The sequence below is a fragment of the Equus quagga genome, chromosome 2 (genome assembly GCF_021613505.1).
Source record: "Equus quagga isolate Etosha38 chromosome 2, UCLA_HA_Equagga_1.0, whole genome shotgun sequence".
NCBI lineage: Eukaryota > Metazoa > Chordata > Mammalia > Perissodactyla > Equidae > Equus > Equus quagga.
The window spans coordinates 63,064,342-63,092,310 of NC_060268.1; the positions used below are offsets into that span (position 1 = coordinate 63,064,342).

General features: G+C 54.1%; 1 protein-coding gene across 8 annotated transcripts in view; it reads right to left on the bottom strand.

Annotated features, from left to right (window-relative positions):
- Positions 1-27,969, bottom strand: part of LOC124234712 (transducin-like enhancer protein 3) — a 48,756-nt gene that overhangs the window by 8,867 nt on the left and 11,920 nt on the right. For 2 of the 8 annotated variants that reach the window (XM_046652091.1, XM_046652089.1), the window contains exons 5-12: positions 19,227-19,289; positions 17,572-17,646; positions 8,836-9,040; positions 6,788-6,804; positions 2,752-2,871; positions 1,818-1,868; positions 1,002-1,154; positions 423-555 (exon numbers count right to left, since the gene is read on the bottom strand). In XM_046652091.1, the coding sequence (XP_046508047.1) occupies positions 423-555; positions 1,002-1,154; positions 1,818-1,868; positions 2,752-2,871; positions 6,788-6,804; positions 8,836-9,040; positions 17,572-17,646; positions 19,227-19,289 (817 nt within the window). Of the gene's footprint in view, positions 1-413; positions 556-1,001; positions 1,155-1,817; positions 1,869-2,751; positions 2,872-6,787; positions 6,805-8,835; positions 9,041-17,541; positions 17,647-19,226; positions 19,290-27,969 lie in introns of all 8 variants that reach the window. The other 6 variants (XM_046652090.1, XM_046652088.1, XM_046652087.1 and 3 more) reach the window with 3 other exon arrangements.

The window sequence follows — 27,969 nt, forward strand, 5'->3', positions numbered from 1 at the left end:
TAAACTGAACCCACCCAACTGGAATCTCCATCTTTACAGCCCAAGAAGGGCTGTGCTGAGATGTGCCCACCAATTTTTACAGAGCAGGACACAGAGGCCCAGAGAAGGGGGTTGTTCAGAGGCTCACAGAACCAACAAGAGAGGCAGGCACAGACGGTGGGTGTCTTGACCTGTCTGAAGCACCTTCCACACGCTGAGCTCAGCATGGCCCCAGGAAGCCCTGACCTCAGTGTTGAAGCACCAGGCGTCCATCTCCTCCTCAGACCGGACCATGAAGGCCCCCTGGGGCAGGCCCTGCGAGAGCCCCACCTCCAACACACTCCCTGGTGCTCAGCCCACCTATGGGGTTCCAGCCGTGGCTGGGGGCAGACCCATCCCCTCAAGCCCAGTCAACCCAGCCCCATCGTGCCTACCCATTATACCTATCGGGTCCATGCCTGGGGGCTTGCCTGGCATTGCCCGGAGCCCCGGGGTTGTGCTGGTGCCTGGAGTCGGGGCATCGTTCCTCGGAGTAGGTGTGTTGGACTTGAGCCCAGGGGTGGAGGATTTGTCATTCTGAAAAGGGAAGGTGCAGAGACCCAGGGAAGCCATGAAGATTCCTTTCTCCCACCAGCCGGACACTGTGAGCTGGCCACAGTGCCCAGTGCCGGTTACCACGTGAAGCCCAGTGCCAGCTCCAGTTTGACCCTTCTGCCTGACAGCCCCTCGATTCTTGCCCAACCTTGTTTGGCAGGGACTGTGGTAATTGCTTCCATTTTACAGATGCAGGAATCAAGGCTTAGAATAGTTAAGGTTTCTAAGCTAGCTAGCTAGCACAGGGCCCAGGCAGTAAGTGGCAAAGCCAGGATTTGAACGTAGGCCAAACCCCCATCCATGTTCTTCCTATTTCACCCCTCTGCCCTCTAATTAGTGCCGCCTTGGCTCCAATCCCTCTTCCAGAACCACTTTCCTCCAGCCCCACCCTCCCCAGCCTCAGCGACGGCAGGGCAGACCCCACATACATGACCAAGGTCTTTGGTCTTGGAGGAAGGCGTGCTGCTGGAGGAAGCCACCGAGGCAGGGCTGGTGGGGGCATCCTTCTTCAGGCCACGGGCCTTGTCCAGCCCATTTTCAGGAGGGGAGTGCGCCGGGCTCACCCGGGGCGTTGCTGGGTCCTAAAAACACAGGTGATGCTGAGACGCAGTAAGAGGAACAACTAGCTTAGAGCCTTCCCTGCCCTGGGAATGGGAAGGCGGGGGGCGCGGGTGATGGGGGGAGTGTGGCTGAAAGAGATTGGGGGGCAACCAGTTCTTAACAATCTAGTCTGACCCCTTCATCCCACAGATGGGGACACTAAGGCCTGTGGTTGCGGGAAGTGTCCCGCCCGACAGGGTCAAACACAAGTTCAGGACTCCCATCTGGGCTGCTGGCCTCTTGGCCTCATGTAGATTCTTGCCAGCTCCTCCTACCCTGCTGACGCCGATCCCTAGGGGCTCACAACCTCCACTTCAAGATCCCACCTGGGGCAGTGGGGAGAACAGAGTTGACCTGAAAGACCATGGGGAACAGGAGCTGGTCCTACGCTGGGATCTTTGGGGGGTCTCTCTCCGGAGACCCATCCTAGGAAGCCCTAGGGCCCACGGATGCCCAGCCACAATGCAGCAAAGCCCTGCCCTGCTCCTCCTGACCAGCTGATGACCCAACACCAAGGGACTGTGGCCCTGGGCTGCCAGTAATGCTGGTGCAGCTGTGGCGACACCACAGCTCCCACCCTGGGGAGGGACAATCTCCAACCACCACAAACTGAGAGCTGCCCTACAGCCGGGGCCTGCCCTCACCTCATTGGAAACATCCACCACCAGATCGTCACTCTTGTCCCCGTCACTGTCCTGCAACGGAGGAAAAAGCCAGTAAGAGGCCATGCCCTTCCCACCTGAGACTGGGCCCGAACCACTCCCTACTTCCACCAGCCAGGATCCGACCTGGGCCAAACCCCAAAGTTCATGCTCTCCACTCCACCCCACCAAAGTTGGTCTTCCTCTGAGGCTGTTTTCCTGGCCCGGCCCCCCAGCTCTGGGTCACTCTGCTCCCATGCCCGCTGGCAGCCTCACCGACACCGGCCCCTACGCCACTATAGTATTTCTAAGCCCCCTGTGTCTTTCTGAAACCAGACACCTCTTTCTGGCTGGTTTTACATCACCATCATTCCCAAGTAAGCACACCAGTCTCATTCTGTCATTGCCACCACTCTGCTGGGATGGGCGATCAGCCTCGTCTCCCAGAAATACAGCTGAAGCTTCAGGTGTGCAAACTGGCCAAAGCCGCGGAGCAGCCGCATGGCTGAAGAGGGCTTGGCTCAAGACCACGAGTCCCAGCACCGCAGTGCCCTCTTCCCTCTGTCCCAGAGCAAACGCCATGACACACTGTAGGGTCAGAGTGTGGGGACACCAGGGACCACCCCCCGGGAGCAGAGTGGGGATTCTGGGAGGGCCGTGATGGTAGCTGAGGTGGTTGGCCCGTCTGAGGGAGGAGCCCACAGCTTTCCCCAAACCCCATGGAGGCTGGGACAACCTCCCTGTCCACTCCCTCAGGCTGTGGCCTCTGTGCTCACAGTGTGTATATGGCCCTCCCACTGCAGGCCACCCACCCTCCTCAGCGGGGCCGTCTGTCCTGCCCCCTCTGCCTCACTCCCTGACTATGCAGAGGGCTCCAGTCACAGCTCAGGCGCTGCGGCTCTCCCCAGCCCCCAGCCCGCCACGCTTCCAGCCGTACGTATCGGCTCAGGCTGTCCTTCTCCTCCGCTTTCCGCTTCTTGGCCTCCATGCTGTAGTCTGCAGAGCCGCGGTGCTTCTCACTGGCCCGGAGGCTTTCCGAGGGTGACACCGAGTTATTCTGGAAGCAAGACCGAGATCCAGTGTGAACAGTCCACGCACGCAGAGACAGCCAAGTACAGCTGAGTCAGAGGTCAGCCAAGGTGTCCTGCATGTCCTGCAGGTCTCAGCTCCCCTGGAGCCTGGCCAGGGAGCCCTGCCAACTCCCCGGACCAGGTCCCCCAGAGAGGCCCTGGGAGCATCCCAATTCTCTTTTGTAGCAGTACCGCTGTTATGAGATAATAACTCACAATGAGGCATTTGCCTTCTGACTGCGAGACTGTACGCTCCATGAGGGCAGCGGCACGTCTATCTCCTCAACACCCATCCCATCCCTGCCACACATATTTGCTCCCAGAAGGGATAAGCAGAATTTGCACTGAGTCTTGAGAGATGGATCTGAGCTGACAAACTGGGACCATGAGCAATACTTCAACCACTGAGCCAGAGTGGGGAGACTGACAGGGAAGGAGAATGCTGGCTGCCGCCGGGCCCCCTGAGCATTGATGAGCAACCTGGCATTGTGTGTGGATGCCCTACTAGCCAGCGCGTGGCCTTTGCAACTTCAGAGAAACACCAGGGTTATAAAGAGAAAATGCAGTGCAGTGAAGGCTAAGAGCAGGCAGAATCACCCTCTTTGTGAGGATGGGAAAGGAGGAGCCCCAAGAGGTTGGGAAACATGCCCAAGGTCACCCAGCAGGAGGCAACACGAAGGAAACCCAAGTTTTTCAGGCTGGGAGTTGCCTAATGAGTTCTCCTTCCAACTATAAAGCCAGTAAGGACAAGCAGAGTTTGGAATTCAAAGCCTGGGAAGAGGGCCTGGCCCGGTGGCGCAGTGGTTAAGTGCACACGTTCGGCTTGGGCGGCCTGGGGTTCGCTGGTTCGGATCCCGGGTGCGGACATGGCACTGCTTGGCAAGCCATGCTGTGGTAGGCATCCCACATATAAAGTAGACAAAGATGGGCACGGATGTTAGCTCAGGGCCAGTCTTCCTCAGCAAACAGAGCAGGATTGGCGGCAGATGTTAGCTCAGGGCTAATCTTCCTCAAAAAAAAAAATAAATAAAAAAAAAAAGCCTGGAAAGAGGGAAGATGGGCCAAAAGCCGAGGCAGGAGAAGTGCTCACAGGCAGGCCTGGGAACAGAGCTGTCTAGGAAGGTAAGAGAGCCGCCTACAAAGGAGGACCCCGCTGGCTCACGGTGTTCTTGGTGGCCCGGAACAGCATTCTGTGGCTGTCAGTACCAGGATTCAAGCAGTGAGGGAAGAGCCACTGGCTGGGGTACCCACCAGCAAACAAACTTCAGTGCCAAGAGAATAATACCACAGCTGATGCCCCCCTGGGGGGGCTCTTGTGGCTTACTCCCATCTAAGTGCCCCACCTCTGCCTTCCCTCACTCCGTCACCACACACCCACCCTTTCTGAGCACCTGCCCTGGATCAGGCCTGGGCTGGATACCAGGAGGGGAGGAATGAGCAAGATAGAGTCCCTGCCCTCCAGGGGCTTAGTGTCCAGCTGGAGGGAAGAAAAAGGCCAGTCAATCAACATCCCCACGCAGCACAGAGGTGCATGATGAGGCCGTGTGGGGACACAGAGAGATGTCCGTCCAGAAGAAGAGGGCATCAAAAGACAAGTGGGATGAGCCTTCACCACCCGTCTCCCCACTTTCCTGGAGGCCAGTGCCGGCTCCAGGGCAAGGGTCACTAGGAGGAAATGGGCATGGACGGCCGGTGGGGGGTATTTGGGGGAGAACGGTGCAGGAACCAGCCGCAGAGCTTAATTTCCTTTCCTAAGCTGGTTTCTGGACAGCCCTTCCCCGCCAAGTTTCTGCCTGAAGCAAATTAAAATGGCAGAGTTATCAAGCCTTGAAGAAAAAATGGAGGTTATAATGGAACTGCAGCTCAACCTTCCCCACAGCCGTGTAGGCGCGGTGGCGATGCGCGCACAGCCGCAATTCAATTAGCTGCTGCAAGCGCCGGCAGAAAAATCACCCTCATTCCATTTCATTTCCTCCGACGGTGGCCACCTCGTGCTAAGCAGAAACGCTTCCAACCCCTCTCCTCTCGGGCAGGCGGGGGGGGGGGCTGCGCGGCTGCTCGTGTTTCTCCCGCACCCCAGTATGCGGCGTGGAGAACAGCGAGCTCTTTCTTCTCATGCAGTCAGGCTGAAAACCCTCGCTGCTACCGAGAGTCATGTCAGGCATTTAGCGGCATCGATCCAGCCCGCCTCTGGCTGGCAGGCGGCCAAAAAACTAAGTATTTTTTATTGCTTCGGCTGGGCTAGGAAATATGAATGAAGCTACCTCTAATTGGACTCCAGACTAACCCCTCTGGGACAGCTTCCAGACCGTCCCCCCGCCCCCCCTCCCACTTCCACTGCGGCCCTGTCCTTCCTGCCGTGGGCCTCATCTGTTGACAACCTGGTTTCCAAAGGGCTGATTACTTCAGTCTACACCCCCTGACATCAGTGCCACATGCGCACAGCCCTACCGCCTCTCCCCGGACCTGCCCACTGGGCCCGTGGACGGCGTTTTGATTCATCTTCAGTGGATGCTCCAGCGGCCCGACTGTGCTCCCTCTGCTATGTGAGTCATAGACGTCAGTGAGCATAGCAGAGTAAAGAGCTCAGCTCTTGGGGGTCCCCTGTGGGTTTCTTGTAGCAGAAAGCTTTCACAGACTGGGGCACAAAGCCAGAAGCAAAGAGCAATGAGGACGAGGACGATGTGAGGGCAGGGAGGGTGTTACGCTCCCAACACCCATTTCGCTCTGCAGCAGGTCCCTGTGAACCAGGCAATCTCCCGGATCCTGGGTCCTGTTCTGAGGGGGCCTTCCTAACTCTGCCAAGCTTGGCTGGGCAGGGATTACCCCTTGTTACAGATAAAGAAACTGAGGCTCGAAGAGGCCAAGAGAGCTAGCCTATGTCCCATGATGCTGGGACCAGAGCTGAGCCTTGAGATGTCCAGTGTAGCCCTCTTCCTATGGAGGCAAACCACCCCTTCAAAAATGCCACTTTTTGGGGATCAACACGAAAGCATTCAAAACAGACTTTCAGCTTCAACTATTCCTTTCTTATGTGCCTAGCCATTCCTGGGCCCAAATGTGGACCTGGACTTCTGAGCACACAGGCAAGCTGAAAGGGGATGCAAACACTGTGTGGCTAGCAGGATGTTTAAGTCGGCTGGGTGGAGGACTGGGAAGGGAGGGGGGGTCGGGAGGGAGGGAGGAGCCGCCTGAGGAAGCCGCTGTCTAGATGGTTAGTTAGCTGCCTGACCTTCCAAGTCCTACTTAACACGAGGTAATAACCAAAGCCATCCTAACAGATTAGATGGCCCCAGATACAAGGACGGCGATGAGGAATAAAATAGCTTTGCTAATCGCTGGAGGATTTTTTTTATCCAGACTCCACTGCTCTTACTCAGAAGGTTTATTCACTTGAAACAGAACCTCTGAGCCTCAGTGTGATCAGAAAGATTTACAACAAATCTCAGAGCTGGCAGACACGCATGCAGCCTGGTCTCAGTGCTCGCTTGCTAGCACTTTTGTAAACCAAGTTAAAGCCCAGAACAGGGAGAAACCTCAGGCGCGTTCGGAGGAAAGGGGGAGGATACAGGATCACAAGGAGGGGCAGACGACCTGGAGAAGCACCACGACCCAGGAGGAGTCCACACAGCCCCTTGGAGGACCAAAGGCTGGCCAGCTGACCTGTCCGGTTAATCATCTCTCATGTAAAAGGAGTCAGAGCTCATTTAGCCCAAGCTCGTCATTTGACAAATGATGGAACTAAGCCTGGAGAGATGAAGGCTTCCTCAACTGCAGGTCACTCTCAAGAGGTGACAGCAGCTCCTATTTCATGACAACAACCTCCCACCCCTGCCCACCAGGTCCCCTCTTCTTCCCAGCACCCCAAGCACACCCCGAAGGTTCCAGAGCACTGACACTTACCACACTGGATTCTCTCTCTTTGGGGATGGAAGGCCAGGACAGGAGAAGGGTCAGGTCCCCCCAAGACAAAAAGACAAAAAAGAAAGGAAAAAGGTCAGTCTCATCCAGCTGCCTTTTGTGCTTTGCTAGTTCACAGGCTTTAAATTGGGCAGCAGGCCTGGCTCTCTGAGTCACTGCAGGTCAGCCAAGGCAGGGCCATTAGGTGACATTTCTCAGTTTGGAAATTAACCACCCCAACTCCAAAGCTTCCCCCACTGCCAGTCCCAGGAGGGGCAGAGGGAGGCCCCTGTCCCAGCCCTCCCTGACAAGCCAAGAAGGGCGCCAAGATTACCGGTCAGCAGTTTTTAAAGCCACAAGCTTGGAAATGATCGTGCTATGCAAAATATCCATAGGGTCTGGGAGCTGAGAACATTATTGCTAAAAGAAAAGGAATTATGGGAGTGTTTTTTGTTGTTGTTGTTTTTAATTAACACCACTCTGTTTCTTTGCCAAGAAGCCCCTGGAAGCTGAAGCCTCTGATTATTTGCCCAGCCAATCACTAGCTCCCTGACTCTCCCGTCTGCTGTGGGGGGCGCTCTTCCTCTGCCAAGAGGACCAAGACACTGCAGGGACAGAAACGTGGCCTCAGGTTCTCATGACCTGCTACGGCCCTGTGGCCCAGGCGAGGGCAGGACAGTGACACTCCAGGCCCCTGGAGCCCAACTGTGTGGTGCCCAGAGGGGCTCAGAAGGCACTGGCCGTGTGCCCCGGTAACCATCTAAGGGCAAACCAAATCATCATTTTGTACACCTAAAACTTACATGATCTTATACGTCAATTATATTCAATAAAGCTGAAAAAAAAATATCGAAGGTTAGACCACACGAGGTGGCAGCTTTTAAAAAGGGTCTGCCAGGCAGCCAGGCTCTTTCCTTTCCTGATGGACCTGAGCCTTCCTGAGCCCCTCCTCAGTGCGGCTTTCTGGGTCCTCACAGTGAGGACCAGGAGGGATAGGGGAGTCTGATTCCGAATCTTTCTGATCATCTCCCTGCAGCAGTGTGATTGCTACCTTCACTTAAAGGCAGTCAACTCACAAGTCTTCACTTGAGCACCAACTGTGTACCTTTTCCAAGGCACCTGCATTGGTGAGACACATACATAAAGTTAAAGGAACTTGGCTCCTGTCCTCAGAGGACTAATGATCTTGGTGAGGACAAAACATTTCCCAGGGGTGGGATGCAGGAGGCCAGCCCTGGCTGTCCAGTGGTTAAGATTAGGCGCTCTCAGCACAGCAGCCCAGGTTCACTTCCTGGCCAGGGAACCACACCACCCGTCTGCCGGTTGTCATACTGCAGCGGCTACGTGTTGCTATGATGCTGAAAGCTAGGCCACTGGTATTTCACATACCAGCAGGGTCACCCATGGTGGACAGGTTTCAGCGGAGCTTCCAGACTAAGACAGACTAGGAAGGAGGACCTGGCCACTTACTTGCGGAAAAAAGTGGCCATGAAAGCCCTACGAAGAGCAGCAGAGCATCATCTGATACAGCACCAGAAGGTGAGAGGATGGTGCAAAACAACAACAACAACAACAAAAAACCAAGCAGGGTTCTGTTCTGCTGTACGCAGGGTCACCGGAAGTCGCAATCGACTGGACGGCACTAATAACAAGGCTACAAAAGGACAGCAACAGAGGGCTCAGTCTTGGGACCCCAACTCTTAAACTCTTATGGAAATCTGAGAACGGCCCCCAGCCTGGGCGGGAAGGCATCCTGAAGGAGTGGGACTGGGCCGGCCCTTGAAGGATGGGCAGGGTGTAGCTGGTCTGGGATGAACAGACAAGATGTCTTCAGGGCAGAGAATACTGGGTACACACCAGGAGTTGGGAGGATGGGGAATGGGGCACTGGGTTTCTCCGCACCAGGGATTCAACAGATGGCTCCAAGCCTTTTGGTAACTCCTGGTCCTGGGGTGACAGCATTTGCAGTGTCCACTCTCGGTGGGGCCTACAAGAAACCTGCCCCCAGCCCAGCCCTGCCCTCTGCTCCCAGCCCCAGCTCCAGGCCGCACCTCTGTGGTCCAGTTCATGGTGGTTCTTCTCATCCTTCACCGTCAGGTGGGCCTGGCCGCCCAGGGCACCAAGCGCCAGCAGCCCCGAGCTGCTCCCCGTCACCGGGGGAATCCCTGGAGGCTGGAGGCCTGACGGGTGGGGTGGCAACTGGACCGGGGGGCCGTGCGTGGCGTGGGAGAGGTGCTGCGCCTGGAGCTGCTGTTGCTGCAATGAAGTCGGTGGTGAGCACAGCTGAGCAGGAGGGCAGCGGAGGCCCCAGGCCATCCCCCTCGCTCCTGCATCAGGAGGCAGGGGGAAAACGCCCCTAACACCTCTGCCCCCAGCTCAGTCCACATGCTGTCTTGCTGAAGGAAGTCTGTTAACGGACTGCAATTTAGATACAAGATTTACAGTTTCGAACACTCCACCCATCCCCCTGCCCCAGCTTCAGGACAACTTTCTCTCTCTGCACAGGTTTCCAAGCCAAGATAAATCAAGCATGCACTTAAAAGCCACGCCGTCCTCGGGGCTCCCTCTCAGCAGGGGATCCATTTTTAAGCTCAAAGCCATCACATGTTTGCTCATGCTCCCTCGCCTTCAAATGTGAGCAGCCAGCATCTCCCACCCCGGGAAAGACTCCTTAATTCTGGGCAACAAAGAATTCCTCGGGACTCAGTTCTGAGGAACTCCACGCCTGCCTCCCAGAGCCAGGGCAGACCACAGCAGAAAAGAACTCGGAGCAGGAGGAGCCCGGGGCCAGTGGAGCAAGAACTGGCGTCACTGGACATCAGAGCAGAGGAAGGGTAACTAGACGAGTTGAGAGGCTTTGGAACCAGACAGACCAGGATTCAAATCCCTGCTCTGGCACTTACTAGCTGTGTGGCCTTCGTCAGTTTACTTCAACTCTCTAGGCCTCAAATTTCCTTATCTGTAAAAGGGGAGAAGTAGCACCTACCTCAGAGGATGGCCGTAAGATCGTATGTACGATAACATCCGTATGTGTGTGGCAGCTGGGACACACAGCAACTACTCATGTGATCGTGACAGTAGCTAACACTTACCCAGGGCTTACAACGCGCCCCCCACTGTTCCAAAAACTTGACATGTATTAACTCAGTATTATCATGAGTAGCAACTACTGCTAACAATCCTCCTGCCTCGCCCCAGGCCCAGTCAAAGATTCTGTTCCCCTGCCCCAGATGCCCAGGCCTCCTACCCCACACGAGCCTCGGGGGCTTCTTTCCCCTTCCCCTTCCCACTCCCAGGTGACTGGCTTGGGCAGCTTTAGTCCTCTCTGGGGCAGCCACGACGGAATGCCCTTTGTCGTTCCTAAGACTGTGCCAAGAACCACGGGCCCTGTGAGCCAGGTTACACCACAGTCACATATTTCCTAGGGATTGAAACATTCCTTAGGAGTGACTGAGGCCTTGGAGATGCTGGTATCACTTACACATCCTTCGTCTCAACTAGCACAAGAGAAGGGAACCAGCATGTGCTGGGCGCCTAAGTGAATGCCTGGGCACTTTCCCAACATTATCTGTGACCCTTCCAACCACCTGGCAAAAGAGGGGTTATACCCATTTCACAGACGGCAAACTAACGCTTAGGGGACTGGAGCGGGCAGCCAGCAACTAGCCAAGCCCCACCACTAGTATGTGGGATCCGGACTCACACATGTCAACCAGCAACCTCATCAAAGAATGCTCCTAAGGAGACCCCCAAAGCAGGAAGTGTTGGTGGGAGGTGACCCCAAGCAAAGATCTCACAAGCTTCAAGATCTCACTCTTGATAATGAGACCTCAGCTGGCTGGTGAGCGGGGATGGGCTTTCTGGCCACTGCTGACAGACAGCAGAACATGGGAAAGGCCCACGGCTCCGCAGGGAGGGGAGGCTCCAAGCAGCAGTAAGTGTTCGAGGACAGGGTCAACGGCCACACTCTGTCCCAACTAAACTGCACATGCCACTCTAGCCCACCCCAAAGTTAACGACAGCCACAGCCACCACCACACTCCTGGCCCCGGAGGGCTTGTTTCTCAGCTCTGGGTGAAAGGCTGGTACCCACGGCCGTTGCTCAAGACCGTCAGTGCAGCTCTGGGACGTCTGTCGCTGGGCAGTTTACAGAAGCTGCCGGTGGGCACTGGTCCCAGTGTGGCCTGACCTCGGGTCTGCCTGAGATGCCAGAGCAGAAACAGCGCCCGGGGTCCTGGGAGTGGCACCACCAGAGCCCAGTGCAGACATCCAGCCCACCCTGGTCAGGGGCCGGGGGTCTTCTCGGGCACGAGCTCCCACCTCGACCCCCGCACCTCTTCTTTTCAAAGAAAATGTAATTTTTATATCTTGTTACAAAAAGAATACATGCTCATTGCCAGAAAATACTAAAATTAAGTACAGATTTAAAAGGTTTTCTAAAAAATTACCCTTCAATCCCACTCCCTAGAGGATTCCACTATTAATTTGTCTAGATTTTCTTTCACAGGAATCTGTAAATTTTAAGTGAATTCTACACAAAGGGGCTGTTAGCCTTACTGCTATACAACTGGAGTTTCAGTTGAGAGGCTTCTGAACAAATCAACACGTCCTTCTTGATGGACACGTAATATTCCCTGGTGTGGATGAACAATCCACCTTCATCAAGAGGCTCCATTTTAAAATGAGTCTCTGCCGGGGGCCTGCGGTTTTAGACCAGTTGCTGGTAGGCACTTTCATTCCGCCAGAGTTAACTATTTCGTATCCCAGAAGGCAAAGTCTGAGAGATTTAACCCACTTTTTATAGAGCACGGCCAATAAGATGACTGGAGGAAGAGAAGGGAAAAAGGAGGGGAGGCGGTTCAAAGAAGCGGCTTTGTGCCCGGCACAAGGTTAACTCCTTCCATGAACAATTCTGTTTCTAAGGAAAGAGCTGATTTAAGCTGTGTGCCTGTGGAGAGACCCTGACTTTACCAGGGAAGGGTCGCCCCCGTCCCCAGCCCTCCAGGCTCAGCCTTGCCCAGCCACCCCCTCCGGAAGCCATCCCCATCATCCTGGCCGAACGGGGCTCTCCCTTCTAAGAATTCCATCAGCTCAGACTCTGGAGCCAGACAGACTAAGGTGGGCACCCAGCTCTATCCTTTATCAGCTATGAGACCGTAGATGAGTCAGCTGACCTCTCTGGGCCTCAGTTTCCTCATCTGCAAAATGGGGATCAGAGGCAGCCCACCTCCTGGGGTTGTGCAAGGATCACATGCATTACCACACGTCAAGGCAAAGGAGGAGCTCAGTTAACACTAGCAAAAAACGATGAATGGACTGCAGATAAACCATTTCTTTCATCTTTATGTGCTGCTGGGCAACTCAGGAGTCCCAGGAAGACAGGACCTTGTCTTATCCATCCGAGCACTTCAACAGCACCGAGCATATTGCTCAGTACACACCTGCAGGGTGAGTAGGTGAAGATGTTGGAAAGGGTACATATGGGGATGCTGGGGAGCAAGTCATCGGGGGGCTCTGTCCAAAAGCAACCATCCGTCTCCATTTCTGTGCCTCCTCTCTAAAGCCCGCTTGGATGCAGCCAGAACAGTGAGTTGGGACAAGGAGCGTCAGTCGGGTGTCCTGCTTCCCGGAACGTGAACCAATGAACCGGTGAACCAGCATCAGAAACTTGGAACAAAGGCTGTAGAGGCTGTTGGAAAAAGTGGCTTCCAAAGCTGCTGAGCTTCCAAGGGAGGGTGGTTTTCTGCCAGAGCGTGTCAAGCAGGAGTGTCTTCTTTGCAACAGAGGAAAGGAAACGTCCACATACTTCTCCTCTTCAAGTACAAGAGCACCCCCCACACAGTCAGAAACTGCCCCGAGGTCTCCTTGGGTGGTGTGAAGGCTCAGGAGGGAGTGACCCAGCAGGCTCCAGGAAGCAGGCATGGAAGAGTCAAGCTCCAAGGCTTCTCTCTGGGAGTGACAGCAGATGCCGGGGCTTGCCGGGCAGAGGGGCTGCTAACAAGTCTCGGTTGCAATAGACTGAAGCCAAGTTCCCCGCCCCCGCCCTGCACCACCGGCAGGGCAGGGGGAGGCGGCTGGCAATGAGCCACCCACCTTGCTGTCCCCATGTTTCAGCCCCAGCCCCTCCACAGGCAGGGCACGGCCATCTGCAGGCTGCATTTCCATCCCCTGTGACATGCCTGACTTCAGAGGATGATGTATTGAAACACGGTGACACATGAGTGGGAGGGTGACAGTGTTATCAACTGGAGAGAAATGAAATCAAGTCCACACTGGGAGAAGGGCCCTGAGCTCATTGCTTTGCACTCACCTGTCCTGGGCTTGTAGGATTCCTTCAAGACAAGGCCCTCTCCATCCATGACATGAAAGGAAGTCAGTAACCCTCCCTCCGCCTCCAATGCCAAAAGAGGGGCTGCAAGTCGAGAACTAAGTGCAGGAAGGATCGCTCAGTTGTCCCTCTAATTTTTATGCCAGAACACAGGCATGTCAAAGAATGTGTCCCGTGGGGCATACATGCCCCCGTCCTCCACACGTGTGCCTCCGAAGGTCTGGCCACTTACAGGAGAGGCTGAGGGCAGACCTGCTGGCAGTCTGTGTGATGGGATTATGTACCTCGTGCTTTCTGCCTCTGCTAGCCGACTAATGCTTCACTTCTCAGGCTCACAATTTGGGTTCAACTCAGTGAAGTTGTCTAAGCATTCCCAGAGCCAAGACCCACTGAGGACGCCCACCAGAGGAAGCACCACCTTAAGTGCATGAAAAGAACACTTCCTGCCCCCAACTGCCACTCGGTCCTCTATTTCACGTGGCTGGTGGGCCCCACAGCTCACGTGGCTGGCGGGCACGTTGTGCTTCCATGCTCTGTGACAGCTTTTAGAGCTCACAACAACCCCATTTCAGAGACGAGGACAGGCTCGGGGAGGCTAGTGACTCCGATAAGCCAGAAGCAACCAAAGCCAGGACTCAAACTCAGCATCGTCTCCACCACAGCGGCCTGGCTGAAGGAAACAGCTGCAGTCCTTAGAACGCACACTCTCTTCGCCTGCTATCCTTGTCCCTCATGCGAAATTCAATCAGCTGAGCCCAGCTCATCAACATCCTGGAGTGAATGCAAGAACCTCAGGTATGGCTTCAAAATACCCTGTGTAGTTTGTGACGAGCTACAACCTCCTTCTTCCTCCTCCTCACCTCCGACTTAAAAAAAAAAAAAGAGTCAACACTTTACAACATCTCTTCCAATAATAACTTCCAAGGGAGTGCAGATCAAATTGTCGGAGGGCAAGCAGGGTGAGCCCCTCCACCCACAAGGTTCAGTGACCTTGGGCCAGCATGGAGGAATGTAAAAGGAGGGTTCTGGAAACGGTTGATAGGTCAGCTCACAAGGTCTTTCATCTGCCTGGGGATGCCTTCTGCAAGCTGCTGACCAAGGGTCAAAATTTCCCTCCTCACGCTCAGGAACTTTGACCCTCTAAGGATCCCCCAATAATTTGGATCCAAGAAAAAAGAGCACGTCACAGTCATGGGTCTACAGTAACTGGGTCCCGCCAGGCCCTGGCTAGCAGAGGGACAAACTTTGGGCCTGTTCCCTAGATGGACACTCGAGGTTCCTGTGGCCCCGCAGGGGACCAGGGCTGGGCCAGCACAGCTGGGCTCCCTCCACCTGCCCCTCTTCTCTTTCCTCACACCAATCTGATGCCGAATCCCGGCCTTTCTCACGAGGAGGGAGACCCTAGAAATCCTCCAATCCATGCAATAAATGGGCCGCTAGGCACAGGCCGGCCCACACTAGATACACCCAACTGAGCTCTCTCTGAGGTCAGCCAAGACACGACCTCAGAATCCTTCCACTCCATACCCGAGAGCCAGAAACAGCTGACTGAAGCGGGCACATTAGATGGAACCTGCCTGGCCCTCCATTTTGTCACAAACGGGGAAACTGAGGCCTGGTACAACGAAGTGACTCTTGAACTCCCAGACCAGAGGACCAGGCAACTTCTCCCTCCATAGTGGCAACTCCAAAGCGCTATGGAGGCAGCCACTAGTTGCCAAGAGCCTCCTGGGACCTTTTCTTCACGGCCCTTTGCTGCTGGGGCCAAGACTCCTGCCCTTTCACGACCAGCCCAGGGCCCTCTGGCACTGGCCATCCTTCTCCACATCACTTCCCTGAGGCTGCTCAGCGGCAGCCGCTCCCCTCTCGTCCCTGCTGGGAGGGCGGTGGTCGTGGTGGTGACAGTGGCGGTGGCGCCAGCCCGCGGTGCGCGGAGCCTCAGCTGTCCATCACTCCCGCCGCTGCAGCTCCGTCAGGCGTGGCGATGGGATGGCCGCCTGCCTAATGACAGGGCGATGGCAGCATTCACTCAGAGCGGAGAAGCAATTACCTTGAAAACCGGGGTCACAGGCCCCACTCGTTGGCTTTGATTGAATTCCAATACTTCCTCGAGCTGCCGTGACCTCACTTGCAGCTCCCTAAGTGCTACTCACGGGGAGAGGTGCACGTCCGGGCAGTGCTTCTCCCCCAGTTTCTCTCTTTTCTTAGAGCTTAAGACAAATTATTTTCAGAAGAGGATTTTAATTCCAAAGAGGGACGCAGAGGGGGAGAAGGGACCCCACTGTGGCCACCGCCGGGATGGGAGGACTCAGCCTGAAAATTCAGAAGTCCCCTGCAAGGGGATGGGCACGAGGAGCCAGAAGAGGAGAAATTCCAGACGACAGAACTCACTACGCACTTCCCATCCTGCGTCCCTTCTGCCACTATCAGCAGGGCCACCAAGCTGTGAACTGGTCACCGAGGCCGAGGACACAGGCCCCACACTACGGCTGGACTGGTGGGGGTGCGGGCAGAGCCGGGGCTGAAAGTCAGCCCCTGACCTCTGGCCTCGCTTTGGTCCTGGTGTACGTAACAGTCCATGAGCCACTTCCCCTCTCCGTAAAACAAGGGCAACAGCTAGCTCAGTGGTTCTCCACTAGGGGCCATTTCACCCCCTCTAGGGCATCTGACGGTGTCTGGAGACGTTTTTGAGTGTCATAAGTGTGCGTGGGGGGTGCTACTGGCATCGAGTGGAAAGAGGACAGGGCTGCGCTGAACATCTCACCACGCACAGGACAGCCCCACAACAAAGGATCTGGCCCCAAATTTCACAGTGATGAGCCTGAAGGACCCTGGGCTAGATGATCTCCGAGGAGACTTCAAACTTATTACCCAGTGGGGGAACCATAATATCATGCTTCCCAGCTCAGTGGCTAAAAACATTGACCACTTACTCATGTTTCCCTTTCCAGACTCCTCTCTGCTCCTCCCACACAGGAGGTGAGGGTCTGGTCCTCCCCCAGCATTGCCAGGATTCAGATCAGGTGAATGCTTTCATGCCTCCCCTCTCCCCCCTCCCCCCAACAGCTGCCACAGGGCTTAAACCAGAGCACAGAACCACGTACCCATCACGGGTCCCAGGGGTGTGATGGGGGTCGGAATCCACCAGCATCACTGTCACTCCGAACCCAGCCTCCCAGCCTTCCTGGCCCAAAGAGATGAGCTGGTCCAACCTCTCCTTTAACAGATGCAGAAACTGAGGCCCGAGGAAGAGACGGGACCTGCCCGAGGTCACACAGGTAGAACCACAAGTAGAACACATCACTAAGCTCACCAAGCAGAACATTCTGGGCCTTCAGTCCCACCTTGAAATAATGACCTCACATAAGAACAAAAAAAGGACTGAAGACCAGCCAGGGTCTCAGAATGTCAGGGCTGAAGGGGCCTCAGACAATCAGTCCACTGCTTCCCCAGCCTGATTACCCTTCAGAAGGATCTGGAAAACTTCAGAAACACAGATTCCCAGTCTCACCCCCAGACCTATGGAAAGAACACTGGGGCGAGTGCCCTGGAATCTCTATTGTCTGGAAGCCCCCCTGGGGGACCGTGACCCCGCTGTCTGTGGATGGGAAGCAGTGAGTCCTTCATTTTAGGGACAGAATAAGGACAGGTATACTCCGAGGCTAAGAGTCTTGCCCAAAGCCACATGAAAAAACTGTTTTTCCCCAGATGCTTATCTTAAATATCCTCAGCCTCCCACCAAGGCAGCAAGCAGGAGAAAGAAGCTATGTGAGCTCAAGAAACGCACTGGAGATGCAAGCCAGGTAGGGATGCTGGAGGGGAGAGATCGGCCTCCTGCCTTCCCTGAGGGTCGGACCGAAGAGGGCCTCACAAAGCACTCTTGGATATTTCTCCCTGTGCCCGGATGAGACGGGGCTTCTAGAAGGTCAGGAAGACCTGTGATGAATGCTCAGCCAGGCAGCTCAGTGCATGGGACAGCAAGGCCCAAACCCGATTCCACAGCACGTTTCACATCAACAGTACAGCAGAGACCGTTCTGAACCCAGGTGGCCAAAGAAGGGCAGACCTTTGCCAGGGAGGGGACACAGCAGACAGGCGCCCAGGGAGGCGCGAGGAGGCCAGTACCCTGGTCAGTCAGCATGACCTCCAAGGTGATCCCAAGGACCACTCTCAATTGTGGGGATGCCAAAAGCTGGGGGAGGACACTGCTGATGAGTTTAGAGTTGGATTTGAGGCATGTCGGGCACCCCTTTAATTAGGGGACCGAGAGGCGCTTGGGGAGCCAAGGGGGAGAGAGCCCCAAATGGTCCCAAGCCCATGAGATGTTCGGGGAAGCCGGGACCCTGGGGCCGCCATTCTTTGAGGCCAGCTAAGGTCAGGGTCGATCTCTGGTTGTGGCAAATGAGAGGAATAAAAGGGCTATACACACGGTGAAAGGCAGACTGGGGAGTCCACGTACCCCGATGATGGCGTTCAGCTCCGTCATGGTGACCTGCTTGGCACGTTCCACCGCCTGCGCCACCTGCTGCTGGTGCTGGAGGGAACAGGGCAAGGGTCAGAAGAGGCCACCCTCCCTGGGGAGGCACAGGGAGTGCTGCTCCGGGCAGGCAGTCAGAACCCCCCAGAGAAGGCAAAAGGGGGCCAAGAGGGTGACCCAACCAGAGCAGGACACAAGTGGGATGGGGACGGGGCATTTTTACTTTCTTCTTTAAGCCCTTTGCAATAAGCATGTATTCCTTTTGTAATCAAAACTTCCTCTGAATTAAAATATAAATGAGCCAAAAGACAGCTATTAGTCAAGCGCCTTCCTCTATCACACATACAAAAAAGCTTCCTTCCATGCATCTGAATATGAGCTGAGGATCAGAGGACACTCCTGACTGAGGATGAGCTTTCTGAATGCGCTAACAACACTGGAGTCACGCGGGAGAGCCGCCCGTTTTAGGAGACATGGTGAGAGTGGTGAGGGGTGGGTTGTGAGGATGTCTGCAAGTGACATTCGAGTGGTTCAGAAGAAAAGTATGTGTATCTGTATATACTCATCTCTATCTATCTAAGTAGAGAGTAAGCAAACAAAAAAGTATGTGCCCAGACAGATTAGAAAGAGAGAGAAAAAGTGGCAAGGCGGACCCTAATATAAACTGTGGACTTCAGGCGATAACGAGTGTCAGTGTGGGTTCAGCAACTGTAACAAATGGCCCACTCTGGTGCAGGATGTTGTTAGGAGGGGAGGCTGTAGGAAATCCCTGCACTTTCCACTCAGTTTTCCTGTGAACCTAAAATTACTCTGAAAAATAAAGTCTATTTAAAAAAATTTCTTTCTGGTGCATTCATTGCCTTCAGCTTTGAGGTAGCATCTGTTTTGTGTACAGCTCTCTGCCCACTGGGCTGTAAGCTGTGAGGACATCACTCTATTCTGTTTTTACATGAATTCCATCATTTACTGGTCATTACTCTGACTCAGAGACCCAGGACTCCAGGAGGCAGCTGAGGTGGCCTGAGCCACAGAGGGGACGTGGAGGGCAGGGCCTGGCCCAGCTGGAGTGAGCACTGGGCAGAAACAGGCCCCTCAGTCGGCCCAGCTGTCTGCCCTGCACGAGGAGCCTCCCTGGAGACACTTCTTTCATGTCGCCCATTAGCCCAGCCCTGCCTCAGATGGGGGCCCCTTGGAAAGTGCTGAGAAGGTGATGTGACTGACTGGTCATGCCTCTGGCGAGGACACTGTCCTGGGGACTGGGGTCCCCTTAGAGGTTCTGGCCCTTGGCACTGACTGGCCAGGCTTCCTTGCTCCTAGATGTTTCCAGGTGTGGAAGTTGGGGCACAGGGAAGGTGAGGCTGGGAATGCTGGCTTGATGGGGCATAGCGGGCAGAGGCTCCCACTGCCTGCTGCTAGCCCTGTCACAGGCCAGGACCCTCCTCCCTGGTCTGCGCAGCAGAGACCCAGTTCTACCAGAAGAACAAGCAAATGGTCCCTCTGGTGTGCTGGAGAAGGCTCTGCAAATCTCCAGGTTGTCAACCTCAGTCAGTAGGAATGGACAGGAGTGGGCTCAGTGGGACCCGGTCAGCCGCTGGGCTGCTTTGGAAAGAAAAGGCGGACACAGTAAAAGGCCTTACCTCTTGTGACAGGAAAGGCATGATCTGTGCTAAAATTGTGTTCAGTCTCTTCGCAATCTCTGTCTGCAAAAGAAGAGAGGCTGCGTGAAGCTCAGGCACATAGATCAGGTGGCCGAAATGCCTGACGGGTGGGAGTGCAAACTCGCCCCAGACCACAGACCCTATGACCGGCTCCATCCTGTCCACGCTCAGTCGGCGTCGTCCCAGGGGGCCTCGTTAAACCCACAGCATCCAAAAATCTCTTCCAATCCGCCCCCCAGCCAAGCTGCCTACATTTTGCGTAGCTCCAATTTCCTATCGGAGGTGGTCTAGATGTTTGGTTCAGAATACAGTTTGCCTCCTCTGGACGGAAGCCCTAATTAAAAACGAAGCAAAACAAGAACCCCCACACCGCACACCCCAGTAAAACCCACTACAACAGTGAAACGCAGTGAGGTGCCCAGTGGCGCCCGATGGCAACAGCAAGACAGGCGCTGAGACAAACAGGACAGGACGCAGCTGGGGCCAGCTGCACAGGCAGTGATAAGTGGCACAGAGGGTCTCACTCGCCCCCCCCCTTGTCTCTGCTGCCTCCCCCAACCAGACCAATCCCACCCCCAGCTATGTGCAACCCCACCTGAACGCCACCACTAATGCTTCAGTTTTTAGGGTAAAGCACGGCCTCCTCTAAGAAGCTGCTCAGGAGGTAACTCACTGGATCCCTAGCCCTTCACATATGTTGATCGTAGAAAAGCAGATCAGCTCTCCGCCTCACCCCCTAACACCCCAGAAAAGATCACATTTAGAGAAACACCAACTGTTTTTGCCACTCATGTCCTATGTGAACCCCAGGATCTCAGACTAAGAGGGGCTAAAAAAAGAGAAAAGAAAAAAAGAGTCGTGCTAAACGGTTAACTGAGTCCAGACAATAAGGCCTAGAACCACTGATAGACAAGGCTCAGAATTGCTTTTCTTATCTCATTCTGAATCTGTGGCCGCCGGGACTGAGGTCCCAGAGCTGGCTTCAATGCTCTCATCAGTACACAGCAATCTTTCAGAGACAAAACCATGACAACAGCCTTAAAAAACCTGTGATCATCTGCATGTCAAATGATTCTGGATGAGAAATCCCTGTGCCCTTAAAATAAAAACCATGCTGTCTGAAGGCTTACCAACAGACCCTGGGCCTCAGGAGAACTCCTGGGGCCAGTACCCCCACATCCCTCCAACCACAAGCCACTGATGAGGACGCCTCTGGTTTGTGAAGAAGACAGGCCATCGACTAGGAATCTGATGGACTTTTGTGGCCTGACATTCCGGGGCTGCAGGCTGCAGCGGCGGGCTCCAACACAGACGGCCTGTCCACTACATCAGGGACTGCTGGGTGGGGATGGGGACAGCTTTCCCCTCCTGGAACATTCCGCATCCCTAGGAATAGGGCCAGTTTCTCCGACCACAGGCACTTGGGACAATTCTTTGGTGTGAAAGACTGTCCCTCGTACCCCCAACACTTCCAAACTCCCAGGAGGGAGGGGACAATCACCCCAGGCTGAGACCCACATGCACACATCTTGGGGATGCTCCAGCAAGGACACAGTACATCCAGGTTTGTCAGCCTCAGTGCTACTGACATTTGGGGCCAGATAATTCTTCGTTGTGTGGGCTGGTTGTGCAGTGCAGGGCTCTCAGCAGCTCCCTGGGCCTCCACCCACTAGCCCGCCATTCATACTGTAAGAAACCAGGGAAGATTAATTATTGTATAAATTACTCCTCTAGGTAAGGGGGAAGAGTTCTACTCCAAAATAGGGTCCTTTCTCATTTCTGTTCATTTTTTCCTCCCCCAAATTGATCAATAGTGGGGAAGGGGAATGAAATCTAAGAGTCAGGGTTGTATATGGCAGCAGTTCTAGAAACAATCAGCTAGTTTGCATCCTAGTCCAAACCTGCAGAGAACAACGCGGTCACTCAACTGTCACATGTTTATGTGCCAAATAATAGAAAGATATATTAAAAACAAAAACCAGAAATAAACTAAATAAACCAGCTTCACTGCTCAGGGAAGCGCATTGGTTCAAGGCCTCTCACCTCAGCAGAGCCTGGCACATAGTAGGTGGTCAAAAAATGTTTAGCCAAAAGAATCCCACCAGCTTCCCTGCATCTATTTTTTGACTCTTCATAACGCAGTGTACCCCTGGGCACGGATCTGGGCCTGCCGCCGTCGGGGCAGCATCGTGGGAGGGGCCGTGGCGAACTGAGTGTGGACAGACAACTGGGAGGTGGGGTGGGCATCAGTCCAAGCTTCGCCAATAGAGCGAGGTGGTGTGGTCAAGCCAGACCGACCACAGCCAACTCGGTGGGCCCCTGGCTGCTGGCCCCTCCCCACAGCCGGGAGGGCAGGTGGCAGGCCCCACACCTTCCCGGTCACTCCAGCCTACTTAGCAACTACAGTTCTCACTATCTCTGGGGTGGAGGGTTACAAAAGGGTTCCCAGCTGTTGCTACTTCCTCTAGCAAATAGGTCAAGTGTCAGGGTCTTGGTAGTCAAAGGGAAAAAGTGAAAAGTAGCGACCTTTCCCTTCCCCACACCCTGCAGCAACCGTGGCCAGAGGCTTCCCCTAGGTGGAATCTTCCCGCAGGCCTGGTCCGGAGCCCAGCATCCTCTGGTTGTGAGGAAAAGGGATCTGCCAGGATTCCATGCAGGCATGCAGGCCACCAGGGGGCCATGGGCTGGGCTGCTCAGAAGCCCCCTGGGTGGCTCAGAGCGAGTTCCCTCAGTCCCACCCTTCCACCCCACTGAAAGCAGTTCCTGCCTCCTTCACCACCTCCCAAGACAAGAAACATCAACTGAGGGCCATCAGAAGGCTCCACATGGCTATGGAACATTCTGGAGACCTGGGTATTCACATTCAGGCTCCCTCCTGGGGCCTAAACCCAATGAAGAGAGGCCTTGGTGAGCGGCAGGAAGGACTCGGGCATACCAGGAGACAGGGTTATGGCGGGGGGAGGGGGAGAGGGGAGAGGGGTTTACACTCGAGGAGCTTTTATAGTAAACCAGGGCTTCCCTGTCTTTGGATCTGGGTTTTTTTCTGGGGGGAAGTGGGGGCAGAGAGAGCATGCAAATCCCATCCCTCCCAGGGGCAAGCCATCGCCTGCTGCTGAGCAGCACGCCCCTCAAAAGTGGAAGCAGGGACTGAGTGCCACCCCTCTCTACGCTGGCCACCAACCCTGAGAACAGGCTCAGGACACGCTGGTGAGTCAGAGAAGGAACAGGAAAACTGGTCACTTAAAGTCTTTTTTTAATGTTTATTTTTGTGAGGGTGGTGATTGCGGGAGGAGCTCCTGGAAATAGGAAGTTGACCGGACAGAACCGCTCTTAACAACAACAATAATAATAATGGCTAACATCCGCCGACCCAGCTGTTCCAAGCATTTCACATGTGTGAGCTCTCAGTAAACCCAAAGGGGAGGTGCGTACTAAAATCTCCACTTTTCAGATGGGGAAACTGATGCTCAGAAATTAAGCAACTTCACTAAACAATTTCCTACCAAACAGCCACATTTTGACATTCTGAGAGAGCTTAGAAGTATTTTTGAAAGAAAAACTACTGTCAGGGTTAATAATTGACAGCATTTCCGATTAGAACAGCTGTTAAAACAGCATTTGATCCAACTCAAACAAGCTCTAAACATCAGTTCCAAGAAAGGAAGAAAAAAAAAAATCAAGACGTGTGACTTCGACAATCGGGACAAGTCACAAATCACAAATTGGAACTAGATCATACATTGGAAAACTCCTTTTGGTGATTCAGGGCACGGTTATCAATAAGGCAGACGTGGTCCATGAGGCTGACCTCCATCCTTCCCTCCATCTCGGTCACACAAAGCCACCACCTGTGAGCCAGATCCTCAGACACAAACCCGAGAGGAGGGGGTGCCGGGCAGCAGGAAGGCGGCTTCCTTTGGAAAAAAGGTGTTTGGGGAGCCTGTTGCTGCCTTTGAAAGTTTCTTTTCAAGTGTGGTTCAAAGAAGGCGGCTTTGCTGGTGGAAAAACATTGTTCCTTGGAAGGAATTAATCTACTAGACACAGACAGAGAGGCAGTTCAGAGAAACGTGCAGAGAGATTCTGCAAAATTCAGAATCTGCGCTCCCAACTGGGTGCTGGGGGTAACATCTGCCCTACGTCTCTGTCGAGATTGTTAGGCAAATAAATGACGGAAAACAAGATAGTAGGGGGGCAAGTGTAATTTCCCAAAGAGCAATCTGCTCAACGCGCCTTAGTAGCTCCCATTTGCATGATCATCTCCTCATTAAAGTAGGACCTCCAAACATCTTGCTGTAAACCGAGGGTACTTGAGCATTCCAAAAAGGGTATTTCTCTAAAAACATTCTGGCACTCACATTTGCTGCAACTTACCATCCTTGGGCCTCTGACCCAGGACACTGAATTAAGGGAGATGGAATCTGCTCTCGGTCCTCACCCCCAGCAACCTCCTGCTCCTGGCCTTCAGCACTCAGCCACTTGTTGGCCCTTTTTTAAAAAATTCAGCTGACTGCTCAAGACTCAGTTGACAGCCACTTCCACCAGACGGTCTGTCCGCTACTTGGTTTTACGCTGCCGTCAGCTCTTGAGAATGCACACTCCATTTTAACCTCAGCCAAACAAAAACAAGGAGAGGGAGAAATCTGCCACTTTAAAGAGCATGTTATGACCCAAAGTCACACAGCAATGCCCTGGCTTCTACTCCCAGCTCTGCCTCCATCTGGCTGTGTGGCTTTGGGAAGAGCACTTCCCTCCTGGTCTTCCGTTTTGTTGTCTGCAAAATGGAGGGACGGACTGGATATAACATATGAGATCCAGGAGTCATCATTTAGAGTTTTAAGAATGCTAAACATTCCTGAATTGCTCTGTGACATATTATTTCCTCCATAAAGCTCAGCGAAACAGAGCATGGCACGAGCGTCAACGACAAGCAGAGAAGAGGCAAGCCACCTTGAGATGTGGATGGACGTAGGGTGGTGGGCTGGCCGGGGCAGGCTGGGGCTCAGTCCTGAGGTTCAGTCTTCATAGCACAAACCATTCAAATGTGTCCATTAGCAAAAGTGCACACAACCATCAGAGCAGGCCAGAGTGGGGATGTCCTATCTGTAAGTGTCAAGCACCTACTGTCCGGGTTCTGTGATTCACAAGACAAGAGTGGCGGCACACTAAAGACGGCCAAGCAAGGGCTCTTCACGCCATTTTGTTTAGTGGGAAGTAACAGCAATTCCACATCTGTGAGATAGTCAAGGGGCCGCTACTAGGCTCCTAGTTTCACGTCTACAAGGATTTCTTCCTGGGACAATCAGGGCATGGTCTTGGAAAGAGCCGTGTGTTGTGAACCTGGAGACTCATGTGTGGATGTCAGTGAGAGAAATGAGACGAGGGAAGGAGGCCTGCCTATGTGAAACACGAGCCACACCCCAAAGTCATGAAGAAATGGTGGTGCTCGACCCAGCTCTGTCCCTGCCAGGCCATGTGACCTCTGGAAAGACGTCCTGCTGGCTGGGCCTCAGGTGACTCCTCTAGAACCACGTGTTTGGGTGGAGACTCAGGCGTTCTAGGGTTCTTGAATTTTAATCAGGTTTTACCTGGTTCTCTGACTCAAGTGCTAGGGTATTCAGAGAGTCTGCTTCATCTTGAATTAAAATCACAGGGGCACAGGGAGACGCTGGGGGCTGTGCAGAAGGAGGAGGCTCCAGCAGCCGGGCGCCACCATCTCCCAGCAATCAAATATTGGAAGATTCCGGAACAATGTGTCCAGGCAATTTCAACTTAAAATATCCCATTGCATTTCCTAGGCAATTCTAAATTGATAGGCCCTCAATTATTGCACTACAAGATGAAATTCCTTGCCAGGCAGTTTCTCCTCAGACCAAACTCGGAGAGCACTGAAACAAAGCAAGTGGGTATTTTATTGCTCGTGGGAGGGAAGTCCAGGGACAGGGACCTCCGGCAAAAGCCTGCATGGGGTTCCCAGGCCCACCTCGTCCCCTTACCGGCTCTCCGGGAAAGCAGCACCATAATGTCTTTAAGAAGGGGACAAATAAATGGTCCACTTACCAGCCGAGGGAGATAATAACCCCTGCTCCTGGCGGGGCTGGGGAGGTTTCCATCACAGCTCACTCAGTGAGAGGTGAGCCTCCTTAAAGGCCCTTTTAGCACTGACATATTGATCAAATTATATATAACTATGACACCATCAAATATTTATGCTTCCAAGGAAGCCTGCTGAATTCTTTATGCCGGAAGGTACAAGAAAAGGCCCAGCCCTGGCGTGACCCTGAGGATCTGTCTCCTGGAGGGAATGGGATGCTGGCTGGGGCCAGCTGTGATGGACATTCCACACACTCGCCCCTACGCCCTTCACACAGGGTAAGGATGGCAGGCAGGGGACAATGCACTCGCCCTTACCCAGCTAGGCCCCGTGAAAGGCAAGGGAGTCTGGGAGCTGAGGCTGTGGCGTGACCCTTCCACACACTTCCCTGAAAGGAATTAAGCCTTCCCTTTCTCTGGTCCCCCCAAGAAATCTCAGACATTTCCCGCCAAGAGTCTAGGGAGTAAGGGAATTGGGAATGGTGGGGCTGAGAGAGGAAGGGGGGAGTGGCGGAGGTGGGGGAAGAGGAAGCATCTAGGCCACTGACCCCGGAAAGAGCTGGCAACGCCAAGCCTCGAGACCTGCACTCCAGGCCCAGGTACGTCCTGCACTTTGGCCTCAGTTTCCGTTACACGGCAGAGGCAGATTCGGGTCCAGTACAATAACCAGAGTTCTGAATTAGGTGCCGTGTGCAAGTGAGTGTCCCACCCTCGGAAGCATTCAGTGGCAACCCAACAGGGAAACGGGTAAACACCACTCATGGGAGGGACCTGGGCCTAGATGACAGCCAAGTTCCTCCTTGGCTCTAAGATTCTAACACTTTCATTTTTCAGACTCTCAGTTTCCATCCACCGGGCTTCCTGTTAACAAGATCCAATAATCTTTAAATATTTGTTCACTTTAATTTCTTGGTTCCCAAACACATTAAACTCTGCTCGCCTCCCACCCCCACTCCAGGGAACGGCTCTCAAAGAGCTTGCTTGTGTAGACAGAACAGGGAAAGCCTTTTCAGATTACACCTTCCCCCAGCACTGCCCATTCATCCCTGGCTCAGCCACCCTTCCAGCCCTCCCTCCCCTCAGATAACCCCCTGCCCCCTCCCCAACCTTCCCAGACTCCACTGGCCAACTCCTGCCAGGAGGGAGAATTCTCAATTCATCCCCAGGAGGTTGCCATGGCAACCCCCCCCCCACCTAATCCCCCTTGGAACATTATGCAAATCTCCCCTCACCCCTCAACAGGCTGTAAAAGTCACATTACCCTTGCAGAAGCAGCTCATTAAATTTTGGGGGTCTCCCCATAAGGTCAGTGCTACAAATGAAATACTGGCTATGACTTACGGACAGGGGTGCTCTGGAAAACCTGGGCGGCAGGAAGGGAAAATGAGGTGTCAGGGGAGGGGACAGGCAGACTTCGGGCAGAAACAGAGCCCCATGTTATCCACCCACCACCGAGTTCACAACCAAAGAGCATGTCCCCTCCTTAGATTAGAAGGGTCAGAGTCCTCTCTCCTCAGACAAGGATGGCAGGAGTGGTGGCATTTCATAGGCCATAAAAATCAAGATTCGTTATCTGTTTATATGATCGGCTTGTTTATATGATCGGCTCCCTCTCCAACTGACCTCCTCCCAAACCACCATCGTGTTCAACATCTCCTTTTACAGATGAGGAAATGAGGCCCAGGGAGGGCAAGGAGCTGCCTAGGTCACAGAGCAAGACAGTGGCAACCAAGTCTCCCAGCTCTAGAGCCAGAATTCTTCCCCCTACATCAAGAGTTCTCAACCAGGGGCGATTTTGCTCCCCAGGGGACATTAGGCAATGTCTGGTGAAATTTTTGGGTGTCACAACTGGAGTGGTGCTACTGACAACTAGGGGAAAGAGGCCAGGGATGCTGCCAAACATCCTAGGATGCCCAGGCCAGCCTCACCACAAAGAACTCTCCAGCCCCAAATGTCAGTAGTGCCCAGGCGGAAAAACCCTGATCTGCGCATCACCGACGCTCACATTTTACTGAACTCTGAAAGGCTTTGTCTGGGGACTTCCCAGAACTGGAATCAAACCCCTGCAGTACAGGTGGGTCTGGGGGTTGGACATGTGGGGAGACCACAAAAGACCACACCTTGATATGGCACGTGGATAAAGATCCTCGGTCCACAAGTGAAAGCGCCCTGGTTTCCAGTTCTAAACCCGCCCCGGTCCACCGTGACACCACAAGCGAGTCACTAACCTCGGTACATGTCAGCGTTCCTGTCTGTCAGGTGGTGCTCATGACGCCCCCTCTGCAGGGCTGCGACGCGGAGCCGGCAAGCAACAAAGGAGAAGGGGCCCTGGGAAGTCTTACAACACACAGAACACCAAGATCCTGTCCTCGCTCTCTGAGGCCCTGGCAACTTTGGGGACTCTGTCCCACTGTGAGAATACCTTGCTAGGTCCTCCTGTACGCACAGTGGGTACTGTGCTAAGAGTTAATATGGGTCACCTCATATAATCCTCCTAACGCTCCCTATAACCACAGTCCAAGATATGAACCCACCAGCCATGTACGGCTAACTAACGTCACTTAAAATTCCATTTATAACTCAGTCCCTCAGCCACGGGAGCCACACTTCAACTGCTCAGTAGCCACATCTG